A 24,077-nucleotide genomic window follows, 5' to 3' on the forward strand; every position below is an offset into this window, starting at 1 on the left:
TGTCGTTTCTTCTTGTTCAATTATGATTTAGTTTAACTAATGATAATTAATTATTGCACTAATTATTTGCGAACACAGAAACCATTTGCAGTAGTTCGACCTCAATATTCGTAATTTGTGTGCGAATTTTCTTAACCGTTTCAGTGGTATTTGACACTAACAAATTGTACCAATTGAACTCTAATACCCAAATAAAAGTATATTATTCTCTAAAGCCTTTATACTGTCCAAGCAACCATTTCGTAATCATTCCAAAATCACACTTAAACGAAAGTTCACAAGTAAAAATGTTTAAGCGCTTAAATGTTTTTTCCAAAATCATACAGCCGTGATATGAAAAAAAAACAATAGTGTGAACGTGTCCACAGACACACGAAGTATTTGTGTCTGGTAAATGTTTATTTCACCCCTCTCTTCAGAGACACGTACTTATATTGTATTATATATATTTTATATTTTACCAGCCTTACGTCAATAATCAATAGTGCTTATGCTGTGGTGTTTTCACAAATTTGAGAAACGGTTTACAACAACATTTTATATTTAATTGTAATTAATTAATTGTGAACGTATGAAACAAAGTATGACGGAACACATACATTGGATAAAGACACCCAATAATTAAATAACGATGGATAAGATAAGATTATTTTTTATCCATAACTCACCAACAATTATATTTTACAGAGGATTAATTTTTGATCCAAACATTTCGGATACTTGTCTAGCCAATTCAATCAATCCACTACAGTATGGGCTTGTTATACTTCATACGGCGAATCATCAAGCCTATTTGGAAAAATGTTAACGTTACACGTGGTATATTTATGGATAATAGTATCTTCTTAACAAGGAAAGTCTGTGCTGTTAGCATTAATTGCCGACGCAGAAAAGCCATCATTTATCTCGCTTCTTGAAAAGGATTTTATTGCGTTTAGAAGATCTGTAGATTCTGCGTTACAGAGTGAAGTGGAGATAAGAACAGGATAAAGAACAATTTTAAAATACAAGTATTTATATAAACGACCCTGACAAAGCCATTGCTAATGTAAGATCAAAAAAGGTAATCTACCTAATTGCTTTTTCTATAAAAATCACCTTATCAAACAACAAATAATAAAAGAGAAAAAACGTTCAAGGCTTTTTATCGTATTGTTTGATGGCATTAATTTGTGGTGTAGGCCTATACGGCAGGGTCTTGTCTTTCCTTTTAGCCAGAATGCCTTAGAAAGAGACGATGGCATATAATTCGGGTGATTTGTCTTTGCTAATAGGGCATGTAATGGGTCTAAACCTTGATAACACGTCAAAATTTGAATTGGTCGTTACCAGCTGATAAGTTGGCGTTTGAAACATACAATTTTACTTCTTTTCTCTCTTGAACCCCATTGTCTGGTACTTTACCTCACCAGCGCTGTAAAGTAAGTAAACAATGCGGTAAAGTGAATCTTTTCAATTCTAAAATTGAATTGAAATGGCTAGTTTATAAAAACAGTCTTAGGTAAAAGATGTATCTTGTTAAATATTACTTAAATCAATGGTTAATACTAAGACAAAAGAAGCCTAAGTACACTTACTAACTGCAAACAAAGCAGGATTAATGCTGCAATGTCTAACAATGGAAAGATTTAGGCATTTTAACAATCCCAGTTGACGAACAGGCCATTGGACGTCCATGAAGTTTCGTACCCTAATATTGTACTACTGTTTAGTGTTTGTATTTTTACAAACAGTCATGAGTTTTTGCGTTTCATCATAGAACGCTGACTCCTAGTCACCTTAGAGCCACTTTTTGGTTGAAAGCCGCCAGGATGGTACGAACCATGGTCTTATATCTACGGTGAATAGCTACTACCCTATAGGGAAATTCGCTAAAATCAATGCAATATCATAGCAAACTGCTGATTGATTTATCACTTTACACAGAATATTTTTATTAATTGTTAGACCATCTCAACAGATTGCACCACGTTTTTTTCTTCAAATTTTTACATTACATGGGAAGTCTATTCTGTGTATGGTCAATGATAAACACAAAAAACCCTATATTCCCTGTGTTGGTTAGTCTATATGCTTGTACTATTGAAAGCACGGCCACCTTTGGAGTTAAAGGCGGCCGTGATTGAAAATAATTTTTTGAGGAGTATGTTTTATCTATGGTAATTTGTTCAATCTATGGTATGCAATCCCATAATTATGTTCGACAAGTGAGTAAATGTTTTAAATCCATGGTCTTAAAAAGTCACAGCCTTTAAAATATAAATTGTGGTCCACCCAATATACTCTATGGGTTTCAATATGTTGTCAGCTTCTTCTTCTTCATCCCTTCTGTTTTCGTTTTGTGTGACACTGACACTTTTTAGGTTCTGTCATGTGAATTGGTGAAGTGAAATCCCGCAGACAAATTTTAAGTTTGATGTCTATATAAAGTATGGTTTTAGTTTAATTTTTCCAAGACTTAAGCTCACTTGTGCGTTTAGGTGAGTAAATCTAAACCCCTTATCTTACTGAAAGAGTTGAAACCTATCAAGAAACACCATTTAACCTATAATGTAGGTTTAGTTTCTAAGTAGGTTATGTGAAACAGGACAGTGGTAGCCTATATCATTAATCCAGGGGACAGCAAAGTTTTGTGTAAATTTTACTTTGTTTGTAGTTTTGTCATTCTCATAATAAACACTGGCTATTGTTCAGTTTCCACAACTCACCTATAAACCCTGTTCATATTTGATCAAAGACACATATAATTAACTTAGGTAGGACACCTAAAATGCTAAGTAGATACATGTTCAGAATCCAGCTTTTCTTGTCTGGTGCCAAAACTAATTTATTTTGTGTAACTTTAACTCATTAAACTTAAAACTTACATGATTTTAGTGGCATAATCCATGGATAGTGAAAACCCCGTTCATAGGAAGTAAACATATGGCTTGTCACTGTTCAAGTATCAGATCAGTATTCAACTGCTTGATGCAATTATATTGGCTTCTCTTTGATACTCCATTCCTTATTTGACAGCAAGATATAGGCTACAATATAATTTTTAAACTAGTTCTTAAGATTTCCACCGGTAAAAGGGTAATATAATATGAGGTTACTTGAACCAATACTTGCGCTTAATGGTTTTCCCTTTTGAAGTATGGTTTTTGCACCTATTGTATAATATGCATGTATTCATTATAGTTCAATAAATAAATTGATTGATTGATTGATTGATTGATTGATTGATTGATTGATTGAAACTGTTGTAGATTAAGATAGGTACAGTTTTTAATGGGGGTATATTTCTGCAGAGAACCTGCAATTATATTATCGGATTAAATATCAATATATAGCCTATCGATACTGAAATAAATTGAATCATACCGGTACCTACTAATCAGTCATAGTAAGTTAGGCCTATTGTTGTCACACCACAAAATAACTTTGAGGTCTGAGGAACTTATTGTATAGGTAGCCATAGGCCCTGTTTGTATGCTGGGGAATTACTTCAACTCCAAAACAAATACACCATGTAATATACCAAATTAAATATTACAGACAATAATATGTAACAAATTCCTACCAAATTTTTACTGAAATACATGACGCTGTTCAAAAAGTACCTAATGTAAACTATAAGCTTTTATTATCGATGTTCTGGCCTCATATGCACTGAGAATATAATAAATCAGGTTTAAATACAAGTAGGCCTATGTCAAACACAAATACTTTTAAAATATGAGGACCGTCGATGAATTAAGTTCTCCAACGAGCTCCCTTTGTAGCTTAGTGAGCTAGTTTAAATCTGAGGCCAACTTTGTGTGCTTTACCTCATCCACTACTATTCCTCACATCTGTTCCCACACCACCCCGATGTGACAATAAGTCTCGTCATAGCCAAATCAATGTGAGGGAAAATCAAAGCTCATTTCAATAATTATGAATTCCATTCTATGATTGATTATCTGTGAGAAGTAAATCAACCCCTAATGAAATCTATTGTCAGTTGATAGATGTGTATGCAAGGAAGTATTTGTATGGATAAAATATGATCATCAGTTTCCAGGAAAACGGTAATTAAATTTGAAAAAACGTGTCCTTTCAGTTTGCCGTGTCCAAGTTTAAAGATGTCCAGTTATTAAAGATGTCCAGTTTGCCAATCATTTGTTCAGTCACATAGCGATCCACAGGCAAAATTTTCTTAACTTTGGTCATTGCCTGAAATGGAACTGATAAACCAGCCTAGCAGTTGTTGAGTAGTTAAACCCTGCTTGAGTGGTTAAACAGCTACTTGACCAACAGAACCCTTGTAGTCAAGTTCAGTGTCCTATCTGGAGTCCCGCAAGGGTCCCACCTCGGTCCCTTGCTGTTTAATCTGTTCATGAATGACATTGGCAACGTCATCCTCACCAAATTTCTCATGTTCGCCGATGATATTAAGGTATTTGGCTCGGTGTCATTGGCTTCTGACTTTGAGCACCTCCAACTTTCTCTCACTAACATCGACGCCTGGTGCAAGGAAAACTTCATGGAGCTCAACGTCTTGAAATGTGTCGTCATCTCCTACAAACGTGGTGCAGCCCCAGTCCAATATGAATATGTCCTCAATGGATCTACACTGAAGAGAGTGGACAGGGTACGAGATCTCGGAGTGACAATGATCCCTTCGCTCAACCCTCATGAGCACATTGCCCACATTACAACCAAAGCTAGCTCCCTGCTTGGTTTCATATTCAGATCAACTAGGAATTTCAACTCACCTTTCACCTTGATCACGCTCTACAAGTCCCTGGTACGCCCGCTGCTGGAGTATGGGTCTATCATCTGGTCTCCCTTCCAGAAGAACCACGTCAGCCAACTGAAATTGAGCCAACTGAGAGCATACAAACCCGCTTCATACGGATGCTTGGACCGAGACTTGGTTTTACCTACCGCACTACCCCGGTTGACGATGTGGAGAAGTCCTTCGATCTTCTGCCTTTGTCACTCCGACGTCATCATGCCGACATATTCATGCTCTACAAGCTGGTTAACGGGTTTGTCGATTGCCCCGACATCCTGAGTGGTATCGACATTACCACGCCCAGAGGCACCCGCTCCAGGACTATATTCAGCAGACGCTTCCTCCCAGCCTACTATTCTTACAACAGCGGAATTTGCCGTCTACTCAAGGCTGGTAGCACGGCGGCTGCTCAACTGGATTTCTTCGGTGAGAAGCCCCTCCCATTCAAAAAGAAGGTCTCCCTGATCACTTGAGTAACTACACTCCAGCACATCTGCATATTTGTCTTGTCATCGTTGAAACCTGCTGTTCATATTTTTGTTATTGTTACTCTTTTTAGTTTATTCTTCTGTTATTAATATTTGTTATTACTTTGTTATTACTATTGTTATCACTATTTGTTATTACTTGCTATTACTATTTATTATCACTTTGTTATTACCATTGTTATTACTTTTCTAGTTAGTAGGCCTACTACTGCAAATGCCATCTCATATTGTACACACATATTTTGTAAAAAGGTGCAATCCGTTGGGGAAATAAATAAATAAACATCAGTCATCCTATACCATGCTGAAGATCGTAAACATTGTGCAATAGTTTACGACCACCTACAAACAACGCCGGACAATCCAGTCATACGTGTTCAGAGGTTTCCTCCTCGTTTTCGCAGAACCTGCATTGGTCTGTCTGTGACCTCCCTTTGGTTCTAAGGTGTTTCCTAATAGGCCCTTGCACAGTTAGCATCCCTACTTGTAATCTGATGTCCCCCTTTTTTAGGCTCAATACGCCTTTCCAGTCTTTTATTGAGGGATCTATTAGTGTTTTTGAAGTCCTTAGTCCTGGGTTGGTCCTCCAAGCTTCCCCCTTCCGGACCTTAACCCAGTCTCGGACTTTGGCTACTCCTGAGCTAATCGGGGTACCGCAGTAAGGTTATGGCCCTGTCAGCTGTTCTTCTGTGCCTCTCCTGGCCAAAGCATCGGCTTTCTCATTTCCCTCATGCCCCAAGTGTGTGTAGTGTCCAGGAACCCAAGCTATTTTGACTTGTTTCCGCTTAGCAAGCATTTTCAGGATGTTTTTACACCCTCTTACTGTTTGTAACTCTGTCAGATAAGACCCCAGCACCTTTATTGCACAGCTTGGCTGTCTGAGAGGATCTGTATTTTCCCCTTTCTCAGGTTCTTGTCCAGATGGTATTTGCACAGCACTCAATTGTCAGGACCTCCGATTGAAAAAACTGTCACTGTGCTGCCCAAGGCTAGGGAGATATTGGTTTTGTTGCCATACACCCCAACCCTGAACTCTCATCCTCCCAAATTCCATCCGTGTAATATACCAAGCATGCTCTGTTCATCATAAGGATGCTCTGTTGCCAGTTATTCCCTTCTTCTATGGCCACTTGGTAAGGAATCTCTAAGTCGTATTACTTATGTCTTTAGTCATGAGGTCTGGCATTTTTAGCTCGGGAAGTCCCTTAGTATGGACAGGTGACCAGACTCCCTCTGAAGCTTTATCTCACCTCTGCTACCCATTTTGAGGGCAGCATTGGCTGCAAGTTTCTTGACTCCCAGCCCTAGTGGAAGCATGTTGAGTATTGCTTCCATTGCAGCTGTGGGACAGGATTTCATTGTCCCACAGATCCCCGTACACGCTAGCCTCTGCAGCTGCAGCTTCCTGCCAGCCATTGTCTGCTGTGCCTTTGGACACCACTAAGGGGTGCGTATGTAACCATTGGCTTGACTATGGTCTCATGAGTCCAATATATTAGATTGGGGCTAAGTCCCTATTTCTTAGCAAAGCTTCCTCTATATAATAGGCTTCGAAGGCTCCTATGCCTTTTGCAAGTACATAGTTAAGGTGCCTGCTCTAAGTTTCTGGTCAAGGAAGATTCCAAGGTATTTTGTTTCCTTCACTGACTTCACTCTTTTCCCCTGAATTTCAGGGGCATTTAGTGTTGCTCGCCTTTTTGTGAAGGAGATTAGCTCCATTTTGTCTAGGTTGATAGTGAGGCCCTCTTTTGAGCACCATCCCTCGACGAAGCTCACAGCTGTCTGGGTGAGGTTCTTTACAGTGGCTGCGTGTTTTCCTCTAACTGTGAGCACTAAATTGTCTGCAAAGGCTTGGATGTCCATATCTCTCCCTTTTGCCTCTCTCAAAAGGTCATCCACCACTAAAGCCCACAACAAGGGCGAGATGACTCCTCCTTGGAGGCAAACCTTGGCATGCTGTGATTGCTGCTGAGCAGCCACCAATTTCTACTGTCACCTCCCTGCTATTCAGAAGAGCCTTAATTCAAGATGCAATGTGGGGGGGGGGGGAGATTCCCCTGCTTCTGACTGCTGCATCTATGGAGTTATAGCTCAGGTTGTCAAAGGCCCCCTGTATATCCATAAAAACCCCTGTAAGGATTTCCTGGTGTTCTATGGTGTCTTCAATCTTTGCAACTACAGTTGGATGCTTGATGTTGGATGTTGATGTTGATTTACCCTTCTCAAAAGCGTGTTGACCTGCACTAAGGGGACATCTCACAAGGTAAACATCCCTAATGTGATGGTTAATTACTTTTTCTATTGTCTTTAACATAAAAGACAAAAGGCATATAGGCCTGTAAGACTTAGGCTGGGCCGGTTCTCTCCCCTTTTTCAGGAGAAATACCACCTATGCTTCTCTCCAACAAATTGGAATATATCCTAGGGCAAAGCTGCCCCTGAACAAGGCTGTCATATGGTGTATAAGGACCTCTAGTCCTTCCTGAATGAAAGCTGGTAATATTCCGTCGCCACCTGGAGACTTGAAAGGGCTGAAAGATCCGAAAGCCCACTTCTCAACCTCCGGCCTGAAAAGCTTACTCGAGAATCTCCTTGTTATGGCTGTTTCCCTACGTAATTTCCTTTTCCAGAGTATAGGGTATGATCCTGTTGTCCTACCTAACGGACTGTTCCCTGGGAAATGGGTGTTTAGGAGGACTTTAAGGGTTTCTTCCATACATGATATGTTTCCCATCCTCGTGTATTAATGAGCCCAGAGGATTTGGCACCTCTCTTTGTAGGGTTTTTTTCAATCTTGCTGCTTCTGGTATGTTCTTTATCCCCTCACAGAACAGCAGCCTCCACGTTTTCCTTTTACTCTTTCTTATTTCCGATTTGTACTCCGTTAGGCTCTTGAGTACTTAGCCCATTCCCTCGTTCTTTTTGTGACGTCGAAGAGTTTCCGGAGTTTACATCTCATCTTGCTTAACCTCTCATTCCACCAGGGCTTGTCTCTTATAGTCCTTTTTGTTTTGAGAGGACAGTTTTCTTAATTTCATAGGTTTTATTATTGATCTGTTTAAAGATTCAGCCTTCATATCTAGACTATCTATGGTCAATAGTTGGGTCACCTCTTCTTCAACCTCGTCCCTGAGGGATACCCTATATCCCACCCAGTTGGTTGATTCAGGATCCCTATAGGACAAAGCACTTTAACCTATAGGACAATGGAAACCTTAATCTACAGGCAAACATCAAGTAAGTACAGTAGAGTCTTAATGATCCGATCTTTAGTCATCCAACCTTCCGTGTTATTCGACACTCAATGTGGACGATCAATAACTTTCAAATTGTGTTTGATTTACGTACTACTGCTGCTGTGCATTAATATCGGTTAAATAACTCTTAAAACTATAATACGAACATCAAAGTAAAATTTAAATAAAGGAAAATACACATTAGTTACTTAACAATTGATCCAAATTTATTTTTAATGTCATAATATTCGAGAACCGGCAGGTTATTTACAATAGAGTATATATTTATAACATAGCTACCAGAGAACGGGTTCTAGAGTTAGCCAATTTCAAAATCGAACAAGTTAGTGGGTTCTGCACAATGACCAAATTTGGAGATAAGGAATTTCATGGGATTAACGAGATCTCGATTTAGCCAATTCCTCGTACACCTAACACTCCCAATATAGATGTTGCCCTTAAATGACTAGTTGTAGCTCTTTTTTTGTGATTTGAAGAAATTCAATCTGTAGTAAAAGGTTTACACACATGGACAATTTTACGAATAAATGTAGCACTTAGTATTATTATTCTATTCCAGCTTACTTGCCTAGACACTCCATTTGCTTGGGCGATCCTTAAAATTATCTTTTTACTTTTTGTGTGTATATGCTAATGATAATGATTTTGTGTTCTTGTAAAATTCTCTTCATTAATCTCCTTCTTCTAAAACTTTCATTCTGCTCTATAGGAATTCAGTGGAAACCTTTTATTAAAAATATTGTTTTATAAAGTGCTGTCATAGTAAAAAATTATTTTTGAATATTTTTTACAACATCTGATTTACTGAATAAAGAAATTGTTGCCCCCTCACGCCATGAGAAACACAAATATACAGTGTGCTGAATTTTATAATTTTGTACATAAAAAAATGCATTTTAATACAAAGTTCAGTAAAATCCCTTTGTTGGATATATTATTTTAAAACCCTTTAGAATATTTTAGCTATAATATTTTAAGGGAATGTTGCTGGAAGTCAACAGTCCCGGAAGATCAAATAATTTATACCTGTGCCGCTAGGTCAAAAACTACAATGTTTGCTGTGTCTGTAGATCAAAAGTCCCAGTAAGTCAAATAATACAGTCCGAGCTAAAAACGTGGTCTATGTTAAAGCAATTGACTTATTGGGAATTTGACCTAATGCAACAGCAGTTTTAATATAACGAAATACGGTAAAATACAAGTTCAGTTTCGCTGAGTCAACAGTGCCGGAAGATCAAAAGCAATAAAAGTGAACGTCGATTCAGTGTAAAGTAGACCTCCTGCAACGCTTACTACACCAACAAAACTCGCTTTTAGTTACTTCGTGTTTTGTCATAATTAGAATAGAGCTAAAATTATCATATTTGGTACATAGCTTATCTATTAATGCTTCTTGCCAACTGTTTGGTCAACACTGTAAATAGGTATAGTTTATGTAATGAAAAACCTTTCGTCAAAATTTGTGGCATGAAATACACGCAAGGACGATCTGAACATTTATGGTTGTTATATACGTTTGTAAAAGGAGACCCATTTAATTTTAGAACTATTTTATGAGATATAATGTAGTCTACACATCAACTGTGTAAATGTATTACGCCTCGGAAGGGTTGAAACCTGTCCAAACTATCATATATATTATTAAAACGTAAATGGGGGTTTTTCACATTCTGAATCAACCAGTCGACGGATTTTCATTATTTTTGTGTTGAAAGAAAGATAATTTTGAGAACTAGGGAATGGCAAAGCCATAATTATAATTAAGGGTCCCAGTTTTTTAGAAATTAAGTTTTAATTTTCAAAAAGTCTAGCAGCCGACGCTAACCTTCTTAAGCTAGCTTTTAGTACAATATAATTTGCTTAACATAACAGCTGTAAACATTCAGCATTTGTGACACAAATTCAGCATTTGGAAACAAATTTAAAGACATATTTAGAGTTGACCTATTTATACTATGTGTAATGCTGACCATTGATACATTCAATTCTTAGGTATGAGAATGGCAGATTAATTAAATATGCATAGTAAAGTAGTAGGATGTTCAAATGATTTTTTAAAGGAATCTTTGTTCTCATTGATTTGTTTTAGTCCCATATAATTTTTTTAACTAACAGCTGGTTGAATGTAATATTGTTCTATATAACTATTAGGTTTTTGGCGAATTTCCCATATAGGGAATAAGCTATTACCGTAGTACTTATGGTAACACCTGGACCCGGGACCGATTAAATTTTTCGTTTTGAGGTCCCTAGAGGCCAAAAACACCATCCGTTCAAATTCATATACAGGGTGATCAACTCAAGGAGGCCACCATTGGGAAATCGGAAACGGTAAGAATTAGAGAAAACTTTAAATGGGGGACATTCCTTTATTTTTTGTGGCAGTTAAAAATATGATTTTAGTTTTTTTTATCATGTTTTTGGATAGAATATGCAATTTAAAAACTTTTTTAGCTTTGACATTTTTTCGATAAACCCACTCGTTTAGGAGTACAGCCTATGGAAAAATGACTTCCGGTGTACATTTTACATCATGTAGCTCCTAAACGAGTAAGTTTAGAGCAAAATTGCAAAAAGTAAATTAGTCTTAGAATTGCATCTACATTCCTTAAAGACTAGAAAACAACAAGTTTTCCACTTTTCAAGTTTGCCGCCATTTTTTAAATAATATAATTCATATTTTTAATGAATTTTATGGTCTTTTTGGAATGTGGATGCAATTGTAAGACTTTTTTACTCTTCGCATTTTTGCTATAAACTTACTTGTTTAGGAGCTACATGATGTAAAATGTACACCGGAAGTCATTTTTCCATATGCTGTATCTCCTAAACGAGTGGGTTTATCAAAAAAATGTCAAGGATAAAAAAGTGTTTAAATTGCCTATTCTATCCGAAAACATGATAAAATATATGGTGTTAAAATCATATTTTTAACTACCACAAAAATAAAGGAATGTCCCCCATTTTAAGTTTTCTCTAATTCTTAACGTTTCCGATATCCCAATGGTGGCCTCCTTGAGTTGATCACCCTTTAACTTATAGCCTATATTTATTTATTTATATATTTTTCCCGGGGGAAACCCCAGGAACCCCTCCTTTTTGGGGGGTATTCCATACCCCCAGGCCCCCGGTGACCCCCCCCCCCAAAATATATGTTTAGGACCGTCCTTGTCTTCTTAACCTATAAAACACGTGGGATACAGCCTTTCTTCACTGATCACGTAATGCGTGATTTTCTATAAAGTCTTGGGAAAATAAAAGGTAAAATAGATAGAATACAGGTGTACTGTATGTGGTTTACAGTTTACACACAAATATTCACCAAACTGTGTGATATTTTGTTATTGCAAAGAACAATTTGGGAGTATCGTATTGTTTAAGTCGATGGAAAATCTCTGTTGATCCTGTTTTACAAGCAAACCAAAAAGACACAGTAGTCTCTATGCGACATATTCTAACCAGAAAATTGTAATCGTATGATTCTATAAGCATTGGTAGGATTGCAAAGTACTACACAAACATTATTTCAAGGGTAATAACAGTCACAATTTCCGCTGACATTAAAAGAGTCAACTAAAATATTATACTAATGGACACACAACTAAATGGAACAACTAATGGAAATACACACGATGTACATATAACAGTTCGATATAAGCATTGAGTATACACGTCAGTAGATACGTGTATACCCAATGATATAAGCAACGGTTCTTGCAATTTATTGTTTATTGTTTTTTAGAGTTGTTTCGGACTTACTCACACTCGTATAAGGTTGTCTACGTTTGTCAATGATAATGTAGACATGTTACCCCCGTTGTCACGAATATGTTTACAAGTTTTCCGTCTGTTTTTGAATAGCGATACATTTTTTCATATACTTAAGAACCACCTGATTTCGTGCATTACATGTTCGTCTCAATTTTATTTGCTTTAGTAGGCATTCTTTTGGTTGATGAGGACTTCAATAGGTCCTTTGCTCATGAAATATATTACTTAATTAATTTTTATTGTTTGGTAAAATGGATTAAATTATCCAGCAACCCCAAATAGAAATAGTAAATGAGTGAAAATTTAAAAACGTACGTTTTCATGTCCCTGGCCTTTTACTTTGTAGCTACTGGATTTGTAGTTTATTATTATGTGTTTTAATATTTTTTGGGATGGGGGCAACATGTTACACACATTTATTTGGTTTTAAATAGGTTCTAGGTATTTTTTTCGTATTTTTAAAGTCTCGAAATTCACGACCATGACGTGTCCCTAGGGTACATTTTCCAACTTTCACGCTGTTTTTAGACTAATTATTCATGCCGAAATGTATAAAGCCATATTTTTATGTCATCAATGGTTATTAAACTTACAAAAAAGGAGCATATTATAATTTTATTGTCATTGCAAACTGACTACCATGACATAATAAGTCTGTCCCTCGATTTGGCGTCACGACCATTTGGGAAAAATTTTCAACTTTGGAGCACGACAGTGGCAAGCCTGGCGTTGATGGAGTCAGTTGGTTTTAGAGACTAGTTCGGGGTGTACGTCAGGATTGTAGTGCCGGTCGTTTCGAGTTGAAAGGAGGAATTACAAGATTAATACAGGTAAGGTTGTGTTTTTTGTAATTTTGGTGTGTCCATGACCGTACATAGTCATTCGATGAAGTAGACATGGTGTTAATTTTTGTTTATAAGATATTTCAGTTGCTAGATTAACCTAGAAGTCCAATTTGTATCCTCGAACATGAGGTGCAGAGCTACCGCCAGAACAGAGCCAAATAACACGTAATTTCACGACCAAAGTTTCACGACCATCGCGGGTTTTTTCACGACCTATCCAGCCTTATGGATTTTAGTGTGTTTGGTCGTGACAATAACTTTAATATAATTGTAATTTGAACAGTTTAGTTCAATTGAAACACATATTTTTATTATAACTAACAGTATAATTAAAGGATTGTTTAGAAAGATTTAGATTTTTTTAGAAAACTCACGACCGTACCGCTTGTCCCTGACCATCACGTTTATGATTTCTATCATACAAATTTCAAAAATTAAAATATCGTCATATTTCAATGTTTTATACACAAAAGAAGCACGCCTCTATGCAAACATAAAGATTTTTCGGGTCTCAGGTAAGTTTTTTCGGAGTTATACAAACTTAAAAAGATTTTATTGGCTTTTTTTCAATTTTTTTGAGTTTTTTATTTTTTTCTAGAAAGACCAAATATACTAAAAGCTCAGTGACCTTTTTAATGTATAATGGTCATAAAAGTAAATTAGTTTATAGCAAAACATAGTTATAAAAATAATATTAACTATTTTTAATATTCATTAAAACGTCTGTTATGGTCGTGACAGGATTTTGTGTTTTTCCACTAAAGATGCTCTTTAAAAAAAAAACTACCAAAGATATTGCGTTACCATGGACATTTTATGAAACTTCAAATGTCAATGAAATCAAAAAAATAATAAAAGTTTTGAAAAAAGGGGAAACAAATTTGCAAAGTGTTTTTCCTGAAAACGTACGTTTTTAAATTTTCACTCAAATATAGTATTTCAAAAAAATCAGTAACATGTTAATAATGTAGCCTACATTATTTCCTTGAATTGCATAACAGCAATTAATTGAGCTGATCCTTATATAAATAAATCAATATGTTCTTCATAGGCATAACATGGGTTCTTTAAGAGCCACTGGGGCTGAGCCCAAGGGATTTTAAAACGTAAGGTTGGTTTGCAAATGTACGTGACACGCTCTTTCTAATGGGACATGAATGATCAAAATCGCCTAAGAAATGCGGAAGAGTTCAACGGAAAAATTTCGTGTTGGCGTTACAGTATGGTTGAAAAGTCCTGGATTGGCTATATTTTTTAACAATATAGATAAAGTAGTGAGACTTGGTATATCAATAATAGCCATAAATATCTACTGTCTTAAGCTATTATCACTTTTTTTATCCTTTAAGGGGGGTGGACCACAAAGACTAAGACAAAATTCTTATATAATTTTAATACTATTTTACCTGTTTTTGAAATGGCGACCATACAAATGTATGCATTTTAAGCCAAGTATGAATGGAGATGAGTGTGTGATGAGTGGGCTGTAGGCGGAAAAATACGAACAAACTAAACTATTTATTAACAAAACTTTTTTTGTGTTGAAATTTAAAGACAATGGTCTCAAACTCTACACCGAATAATGCTAATTCATAATGGTTATTATATCTATGATCGATAATGTAGCCATGTTGCTTTGAAATGGCGACCATACAAATGTATGCATTTTAAGCCAAGTATGAATGGAGATGAGTGTGGGATGAGTGGAGCGATCTTGTTGTCCTGTTTGTGACTAAGGCCGACATAATCCTTAGACACAGCTGTTAATTAATAGTGCATACAGTCAATTAATAGCAGCAGAGGTCAAGTTTGGTATCAAATTAAAGGTTTTATTCATAAAAATACATTGCCGCAAACCCAAACTCAAACGATGATGATGATAAGTCGCTAAAACGTATCGTTTGAAATTTAACCGCTGAAAATAAGTGAAATAAAAAAGGTTTTGGTTAAATCCATCAAATTGTAATTGGACACTAGTAAATACTAGTGAACTTGTTGCTACCTCCCCCCTTCGGTTTCATGTATTCCTCTCAATCAGTTCAAACCTAGGAGGATTAAACATTAATGTTAATTAATGTTAAATCCTCCTAGATTCAAACCTGAAACACCCAGATCGAAACTCGCCTGTCGTTATTTTACCATCGCCTTTTTTTAAATATATTTTTCAAAAAATAAATATTATATTGATTTACTTTGGATTTTAAAAATGTTAACGTTTTATTTTGTTAAAGATGTATGTTGATACGTAAATATTGTGGTGTAGCAAAGTATATTATAATGTAGTTAAGTGTTAAATTTTGAAATTTTAGGGTGAATCGAGATGAATCTTTGTTTATAACATGCGTCTCTCCTACCTTAACATACATACCAAGTTTCATAAACATCGGTTGGAAAAGTGCAAAGATAAATATTTGTATGTAAAAAATACAAAATGGTGGATATCTGGTTAACGAAATGATTTTGGAAAAAATGTTAGCCTTGATTTTCTGTTTATTTTGACCCAAGGAATTACTAGGTAAAGTATCTCCCCGCTTATTTTAACACCCTGTTTATGATGTATTCTTATAAGTGAAAAATGTAAGCTGGTAATAAAGAAAGATGTTTTATAAATAATATGAATGTACTTGTGATCTGTATATTCATGTTTTTCTTGTCCTTAGAACTATAATTTAAAAGTCCACTCAGCAGTCGCATCGTACGATGAAGAACTACTCCATGCGTTGCGAAATGCTAAATTTGCCGTCCTCTTCAACCCAAGTTATCTACTGAACCACTGATTGTAAAAAATTCAAAAAAATATATTTTACGCATCACACTTTTGGCTACAACTTTGCCACAGACAAAACCTCTCTAACCCAAAAACAAAAAAAATCTCGCATGCTAACTTTTTCATGTTAGAAATCACGATTTAAAACTATTTCACCATACAAATCAATTTTTATTAATTAGATCGGTAAATAGTTTAAAGTTCCAACAAAATAGTCATCGAGTAGGACTAACCAAAAAGCTCTGTGCCAAATTTCAAAATTTTAGCACAACTTTAAGTACACCAAAACACGAAATTATTGAAGTCGTGCGTCGAGAGGACTATCGTTGTTTTTAACAGATTATACTTTTGACCTTCCGGCACTGTTGACTCAGCGAAACTGAACTTATATTTTATCTTATTTCGTTATATTAAAACTGCTGTTGCATTAGGCCAAATTCCCAATAAGTCAATTGCTTTAACATAGACTACGTTTTTAGCCCGGACTGTACTATTTGACTTACTGGGATTTTTTATCTACAGACACTGCAAACATTGTAGTTTTTGACCTAGCGGCACAGGTATAAATTATTTGACCTTCCGGGACTGTTGACTTTCTGCAACGCGTCCATATTTTAATACTTAGGTTTCTTAGTAGGTAACTAATTATTTTATAACAAAAGAATCAGAAGGGGTTTTTAAATTGAACACAATTGAGTTGATTCTCCCTCTTTTCCAATCAGTCGTAGAGTTGTTTCATGTCGATTGACAAACTTTTCAGAGGATTGCTAACATTTGTTTTGCTAAATGTGTTGTTTCTTTTAGTAGGGCTAACACAACTAGATATATGGAAATCTGGTTAATTGATCAACTTTGTCCTGGTCTTGTGTGCACTTAGGTTATATCTGGCATTATGTTATACAAGCTGTGTCTTTATTTAGTAAGGTTGGGTTTAAAATTTATTCCTCTATGAATTAATTGTAATGTTCCAAATGCCAGTTTTTTGTGTTTATTATGTATATCTGTCTTTTAGTATTAAGATTATTTGTAGCTTATTGATTTTCTGTTAAGTGTAGCCTACAATAATTTTCCTCCAAATGTTTAACCAGCCATGCATACAATCTTGGGGCTATAAAATCACAGCACAATAGGCTACCACAATCAAGTGGCAATGTGCCACGAAGGTTGCCAATTGTTTTTTCCTGTACATTCTACATTCGTAGGGCCTGGCCTACTAGTTTATGTTTAGAAGATTTTATGTGCATTTCAATTTATTTTTTCTATTTAACTCGTAGGCTTACGTGTTTATGGCATAGGCTATTATTTGGAATAGTTTCAGCAATGTATTCCCCAAATAATAAAATATTAGTTTACTGAAATAAAATAATAAATACAATATTAAATAAAAGTAAACTCGAATATTAGTTTTTACTCAGCGTGAATTACAGCTAATGTGGTTAATTAATCAACAAATGCCACAGCAACTATTATTATTTAAACATTTTCCTGGTGACTTTTCATTATGAATATGACTTTGAATCATGTTTATTTTGTAAAAATGTAAGCCTTGTTATAGTGCTATCCAGTTGTAATGTTTTGGAAGTTGTTAACAATGTAATAATATTCTCCATTAGGCCTACTGTATACTTTGCAAGTACAGTACTACATAAAATTTCTATTATGCAGACATTTACAAATTATGAAATTTGTCAGTCTTATGAAACTCTCATGACAAAAAATTTGGTTTATATGTAATGATAAATGTATTATAGATAGTTAATGTTAATGAATGAACTTTAATAAGTTTTGCCTTGATGAGCTGAATAAAATTATCCAGTTTTTACTTGTGTATATTAGTACCAAACAATGTCCTTAAGCATCTTTTCTCTCTCATTTTCAGTATTCTATCCAGATCATTCAATACCAAGACAAGTTGTTTATACTTGTTTCGTCTTTATGGCACTTTAAGAGAATTTCCCAATAGGGAAGTAGCTATTACTGTAGGTGGCACGGCAAGACCTAGAGACCGATATACTTTTTCATTTTGATGTCCCTAGAGGCCAATAACACTATTCGTTCAAATTTTTATATATGTCCATATATATACAGGGTGAGGCAATGAAATCACCCCAATTTATAAATAGTGTACAAATTCAATACTATTTATCCTATAAATATAAATAACACATCAAAACACAGCTTATCTTTTGCCATTTTAACTTAACAAAGACGTTTCTCCATTTCTTGAAAACAAAATCCTGCAAGTGACGTCCTTGTCCTACTTGACATTCCTTGACAGTCACATGAAAATGCCATTGAATAGGCCTACTCCTTCCAACATTTCTTCGGGAATCACTTTAGTATCTTGGACAATTCAAGAAAATCTCTAGGGCAACTTTGAAAAACCTTAAATTTTAAGTAGCTTATAGGGAGAACCCCCAAAGAAAGCAAAGAGCCAATGTAAAGCTTCCAACAATGAAAGCATCCTGGTAAACCTCTGAGTTACTGCGACTCACACTCTTTCAACATTTGCTGGTGTACAAAGAGTTTTGCGTCAATCACTGATTATGTTTATGGTTTAAGCTCTTATCCTAAATAATTCTACCCAGTTACCTATTGTTTTTCAATCTGGAACAGCGCCATATTTACCAAGTATGGAATGTGGCCCGAACAATCTCTGGGTGTTTGCACAAGAATCAATATTTTCAAAAATAGGTTCCTACATCAAAATCTCAGCGTTACAAGCCTTAAGCACAATGTTTACTAAAATGGCATGGTTTGATTGATGTTATAATCACAGCTTTTCATTCATTGTTGCTTTACTTATAATATGACAACGAAAGAAAATCGGGGTGCTCTTACTGCCTCACCCTGTTTATTGATAGATTTATGTCCGTGAACACGATAACTTAAGTAATTTTTATCCGATTTTGATGAAATTCGGTTTGAAGGTGAAAGGCAAAATAAAATTGAATGAGTTAGCGAACCAGTATGATCGGACCATGGAAACAGGGTTTTCTGGGGGTTTTATGGGGTAAAAATTGGGTTTTCTCATTTTTTACCCACAAAACACAAAATTTCCCAATTTATCTCTAAACCATTTTAAAAAGCTTAAAAACAAATAATTTAGTATACCAAAGTGTTTTTGTACGATTATTGGTTACGAAGAAAATTCAACAAATTTTTAAATTTGAAATCCCCATGTTATTCTTATGGAGAATATTGTAAAATGTTGTAGTTTGCTTGTTTATCGAAATATTTTGATCAAAATTGGCAAATTTATTTATTTTATACTAAGCTACTAATATTTTACTACACACTTTATTAGCCTCCCTAAAGCAGCAAACCTAGGAACTCATTAAACCTAATGTTATTAAAATAGATTTAATTTAAAATCAATTCAGGCAAATGGAAATTTGCTTAGTCTGCAGGTTTGCTACGGCTGGGGTATTTGAAATTCCAATGGAGGAATAAAATTTGTTTGAATGTTATTATGTTATATTTTGCAAGGATAGTTCATCCTTGTTTTTTAATTGTCTCATGACGTAATTTCTGTGTGCATTTAGGGTGTAGGATAATTTTCTATTAATTTATTTCACTGCACTAAACTATTTTATCTAATTTTCAAAATGTAATCTAATTACTAGGAATGTGCAGTGTTAAACTAATTACTTCTATCCTTCTTATACCGTTCATCCTCCATCCTTCAATATTTATTATCCGTCCAACTTCTCACACATTAAAAACTGTGAGATTTTGTCATATATTAAAGCTAAAAAAGTTTATATATTTAAAAATATTACAAAAATAATCCAAACATTAATCGACTAATCGTTAAGGTTTTGTCTTTGCAGCAAGATAATATTTATAGATTGTGTAAATGGTTTTACAGGCTGCATGTGTTTTATTCTCTCTTGTTTACCTCAGAAAATCAGAGTTTCCTTTTTACAGTTGACAAGTCTCGTCAACAATGGTGTATGCAAATGTAGTAGCACTCTGAATGTTAAACTTAGTTTACCCTAGTAGCACTGGCATAGCTCTCTCGTCTATTTAATTATGGTAAAACTGATGCAAATCGTTTAGTTTAGGCTAAGTTAAATTTACCTCATAATGTAAACACATATTTCCATCCTGATTTTTCATCAAAGTTATCCATGATAAAATTAAAATGGAGAAAAGCTTCAGGGACTGATAATGTAGCTGATTAATATTGATACTGGTCATTGTTTGAGGTCAGCGTGATAAGATACGTGGGCATTGTTTTGGCCCAGTTTTGTTTTGCTTGCCTTTCACAAAATGCGTCTGCAGGAAATAAATGAGTGTTTTAGTGATTTTATTATTGTCATGAGTGAAAGTTCTGATGAAGAGCCTTGTGTATGTACGGTTATTTTAAGAATTCTTCTTTTGAAATAATATAAATAGGTTAGTGAGTACATTTTATCATAAGTTAGGAGTTAGTCGATTTAGAGTCAAAACAATACTTCAAACAAGTACAGTATAAACTTTTTTAATGTAATACAGCCTAGGGAGACCTATACACTTTTACCTCTCATAGAAACTCGATCCACATATCTATTTATAATTAAAAGCCACGTAGATTCGTACCTAACACACGTGCTAGTTTATTTAAACAGTTGCATATTTACATAGTCAAAACAAACTATAACTTATCTTTGCCAGTTCATAGATAATCAATTTATTCAGCTGGTTCACATGCAATTTTGTTCAGAAATATTACAAGTTATTTTCTGTATGCAAATCTTTTGCCACACATTTTCATCAGACATAGCTTGTATCTGTAATTATCATACAAGCTTAGTCCTGCGATCATGATTTATTAAAGACATTTTGTATCAATAAGTCAGCAATATACAAAGTTGGGCAAAATTATGACTATTTAAAATATTTTTGTTCTTTCTTGATCCAGTATACAGTTATTGTCTGTAATTTTTTTTTTAAGGTAAATTTATTTTAACATAATTGGGGAGCAAGCTGGTGCAGTGGTTAGAGCACGGGACTTAAGTCCCTGGGGTCCTGGGTTCAAATCCTGCCAAATCACCAATGGATTTTATCTAAGTGATAATGCCGCAACCCCTAGGTCTAGCCTGAAGTAATGTGAAAAACAATCCCAGGCTTGTGCCTAGCATCTTAGGACAACAAAAAAATTCTGTAAATTCTATAAATAATCAATATAAACCATGACTTACTTCAAAGTGAAAAAATATTAGAAGTAACAAATATATTCTATTAAAATTTTTGACCGCATAAAACTATTAATGTTTGAAGCTAAACAGACAATTTTTAGTAAATGTATACTGATGAAGGTAATGTTATATTTACAACAGCTACCTGAAATATAAATATCAGTAGTTAGTTGTCATATCAAAACAAAGTTATGTATTCTTGCTAACTAGCAAGATGATTATTCTTAAATCAATAAGTGTTTTAAATCATTAAAGCCAATATGCTGTGAAGATAGTGAATGAAAACGTTTTAATCAGCTTTAATAATATAAGTCAACTTTTTTACGTCTTCTTTTTCTAAAATCATGACCCATGATAATTAGCGAGACTTTGTTCAACAATAACTAGTTGGCCAAACACACTTCCATTTGTTATGCATGCTTATAAATAATAAATCAAGCTTGTAACAGTTATCATCTAAAGTTATTGATTCATGTCAAGTAAAAGAAGAATAACATAATATAATTGTTTTATGTTGTGGATAAATTCAACAAACTAGGTCAACATGATGCTCTAGAGATTTCTATGAAACACTTGCTTTGGATTTGTTGTAAGTAAATAAAAAAGATTGACAAATGTTTTTAGACTTTTGAAAAAAAAATTGCTTTGATCTTAGCTAACTGTCGTAAAACTTTTTAATTTATTTAAGGTTTTAATTTTATAGAAAGTAGGAGATTTAACAAAAATATTATTTTATTCACTGACCCATAATTACACTTTAGGAGTTGTTTGCTTATTTGGCTCTTTGTTCATAACCTGTTTCTCCTTCAAAGTATTTTGAAGTACCTAGTATGTCACAGCAATCTATGGGCAGTAGATGAGCTGCTAACTTACTGACGCTTATCTGTGAGTAATGGTGTCACATTTAGGCTTCAGCAGCACTCCTACATAGTGACTGAATGAAGCTACGCTTTGCATTGACCAGTGTAAATGTACTTGGTTAGGTTGTTCTAAATGCACAAGTTTGATTCTTGTACATGTGCAATCCATGTTAATGGTCCCCCTCAAATGAATATGTTCAACTTGGGTAGAAGTCGACTGCATCAGTGATTTTTGCTTCTTTTCCAAGTATAGAGGACACAGTATTTTTTGCATTTATTTTGGTTAAATATATTGTGTTGAGAGACCTGTGAAATCAACTTACAGCTTTAAAAAATGACCATCGATAAAGAAATAATAACAAATTCCTATGCCAATGGGTTAAAATTTATTTGATTTTAAAATGTGTGCTGTCGGGCTATGTTATCTGATGTTGTCTTTGCAGGACATGGGGGACGTTTATCTGAGAGGTGTGGGACATTCCAATGGCAAAACCAGTGAAGGAGATAACCTTCGTCTGCTGTCACAAGATAGACGAGCGGCTCTCAGAGCGGCAGACCGAGAAGATCGGGAGTCGCTCGTACTCTGGCGAAGGCCGATATCAACACTGCATTATTTTTTACTAGAGCTTTTCATTCATTTAAAGAGTTTACCTTCCAAGTAAGTTTATTTTGAACCTGAAACTTTTGCATTTATATGCTTTTTAACTCGAATATGTATTCACAAAATCAATTGTTTGTCCTTCATGCCTTACCAACACCTCCATTTGATCACCTTGAAACTTTGGAAAATTATTTTAATATGAGTAGGTTGGTCTTAATGCTAATCTAAATTCCCTTAAAGCTCTACCCATTGCGATTTCAAAGCTACCTATAATTTTAAAGCACATTGGAATTAGCTATTAATTATTCCATGGTGAAAGATAAGCAATATTATTAATAGTAGCATTTTGTGTCTTATGATACTTAAACTATGGGTTTATGCTCTGTTGCCAAGCATAAGTAACGCTGGTATGTAGTTAGTTATTGTTATATTGTATCCTGTACTTGTGTACTAAATGAACTGTTGTCTGTCTGTAAGAGATGCATGCCCCATCCCCTCCAGATTCGCTATAGAGTCATTGGACGTGTGCTTCTCATAAAAGTCATCAAGTTTATACAGTTTTTGTACAATGTTTTTAACGTTTTTATGTAATGCTTGTTCTGTTACTTATTATACTTTTGTCTTGACCAAAAATGTATTTTTCAGGATTTGGGAACATAAAACATTAGTGAAACTATTCACTGTTTTGGTGCTTGTGATATTCTTACTCAACAAATCTTCTGGTCCTCACCAACCTGTAAGTTTGGTTTTAGACTACGGTACGGTACATTATTGTTCAAAATTAGCATAATGAAATTGTGCATCTGGAACTATTGTTAAATTATTAACCTATGGGTTGCTAACCATCATAAAGCACAGATATGACTTAACTGTTATCCTAATTCATTGAAAAAAAAAACTTTGATTTATCTCAAGTTCATTATCTTGAATGCTGGCAACTGAGATAGAGATTTTTAAGCAGCTATAGCCAAGAGTGATGCTTTGTAATAGTAAAAATATTGTGATAAAGAAAGCAAAAGGATTTCAAATTAAAAGGCCCGTACAGTGGCGGGGTCATTAATTCTCCGAGCAGCCATGTACTGGGCTAGCGTACGACCCCTTTAAATACGGCGCAAGACAGGGTGTAGTCAGTCGAGCGACTGGTGAGCAACTGCACCAACTTAAGCCTTTTTCAAACTGCTAGCAATTCTAAACACAGATGAATAGGATACAAATTTTACATATATAGTTGGACAAGTTATGAGTTCTTATACAGTCCTCCACTTAACCTAGTTGTGGCCATATCTATTTTTTTTTAAAAAGGTCATTGACAATAAATGTATTGATTCGTGATTCTTGAAAAGGAACTTGAAAATGTGTTTGACAATGACACTTTACCATTTTCCTCCCTCTTACCACGCCTTCCTAATCTGGGGTATAGTATCAAAGCATTTTCAATTTTTTTAAATAGATTGCCAAAATATTTTGAAGGTGACTTGAGCTTTGTAGCCGAAGGTAGCTTGAGGAGTTCACGCACTGCATCTTTCATGTTGCGCATACC

General features: G+C 34.9%; 1 protein-coding gene across 2 annotated transcripts in view; it reads left to right on the plus strand.

The window, feature by feature from the left end:
• Window positions 1-2,350: 2,350 nt before the first annotated feature.
• The window catches only part of LOC128999174 (vacuole membrane protein 1-like), a 41,869-nt gene continuing 20,142 nt past the window's right edge, over window positions 2,351-24,077 (plus strand). Inside the window, exons 1-3 of one of the 2 annotated variants that reach the window (XM_054425571.1) lie at window positions 2,351-2,480; window positions 22,380-22,594; window positions 23,183-23,273. In XM_054425571.1, the coding sequence (XP_054281546.1) occupies window positions 22,383-22,594; window positions 23,183-23,273 (303 nt within the window). In that variant the 5' untranslated portion in view covers window positions 2,351-2,480; window positions 22,380-22,382. Of the gene's footprint in view, window positions 2,481-20,243; window positions 20,295-22,379; window positions 22,595-23,182; window positions 23,274-24,077 lie in introns of those variants that run through there. The other variant, XM_054425570.1, reaches the window with a different exon arrangement.

This window comes from Macrosteles quadrilineatus, unplaced genomic scaffold, assembly GCF_028750875.1.
Source record: "Macrosteles quadrilineatus isolate MER2022 unplaced genomic scaffold, UCM_ALF_1.0 Scaffold_7__1_contigs__length_78375512, whole genome shotgun sequence".
In the NCBI taxonomy this organism is placed as follows: domain Eukaryota; kingdom Metazoa; phylum Arthropoda; class Insecta; order Hemiptera; family Cicadellidae; genus Macrosteles; species Macrosteles quadrilineatus.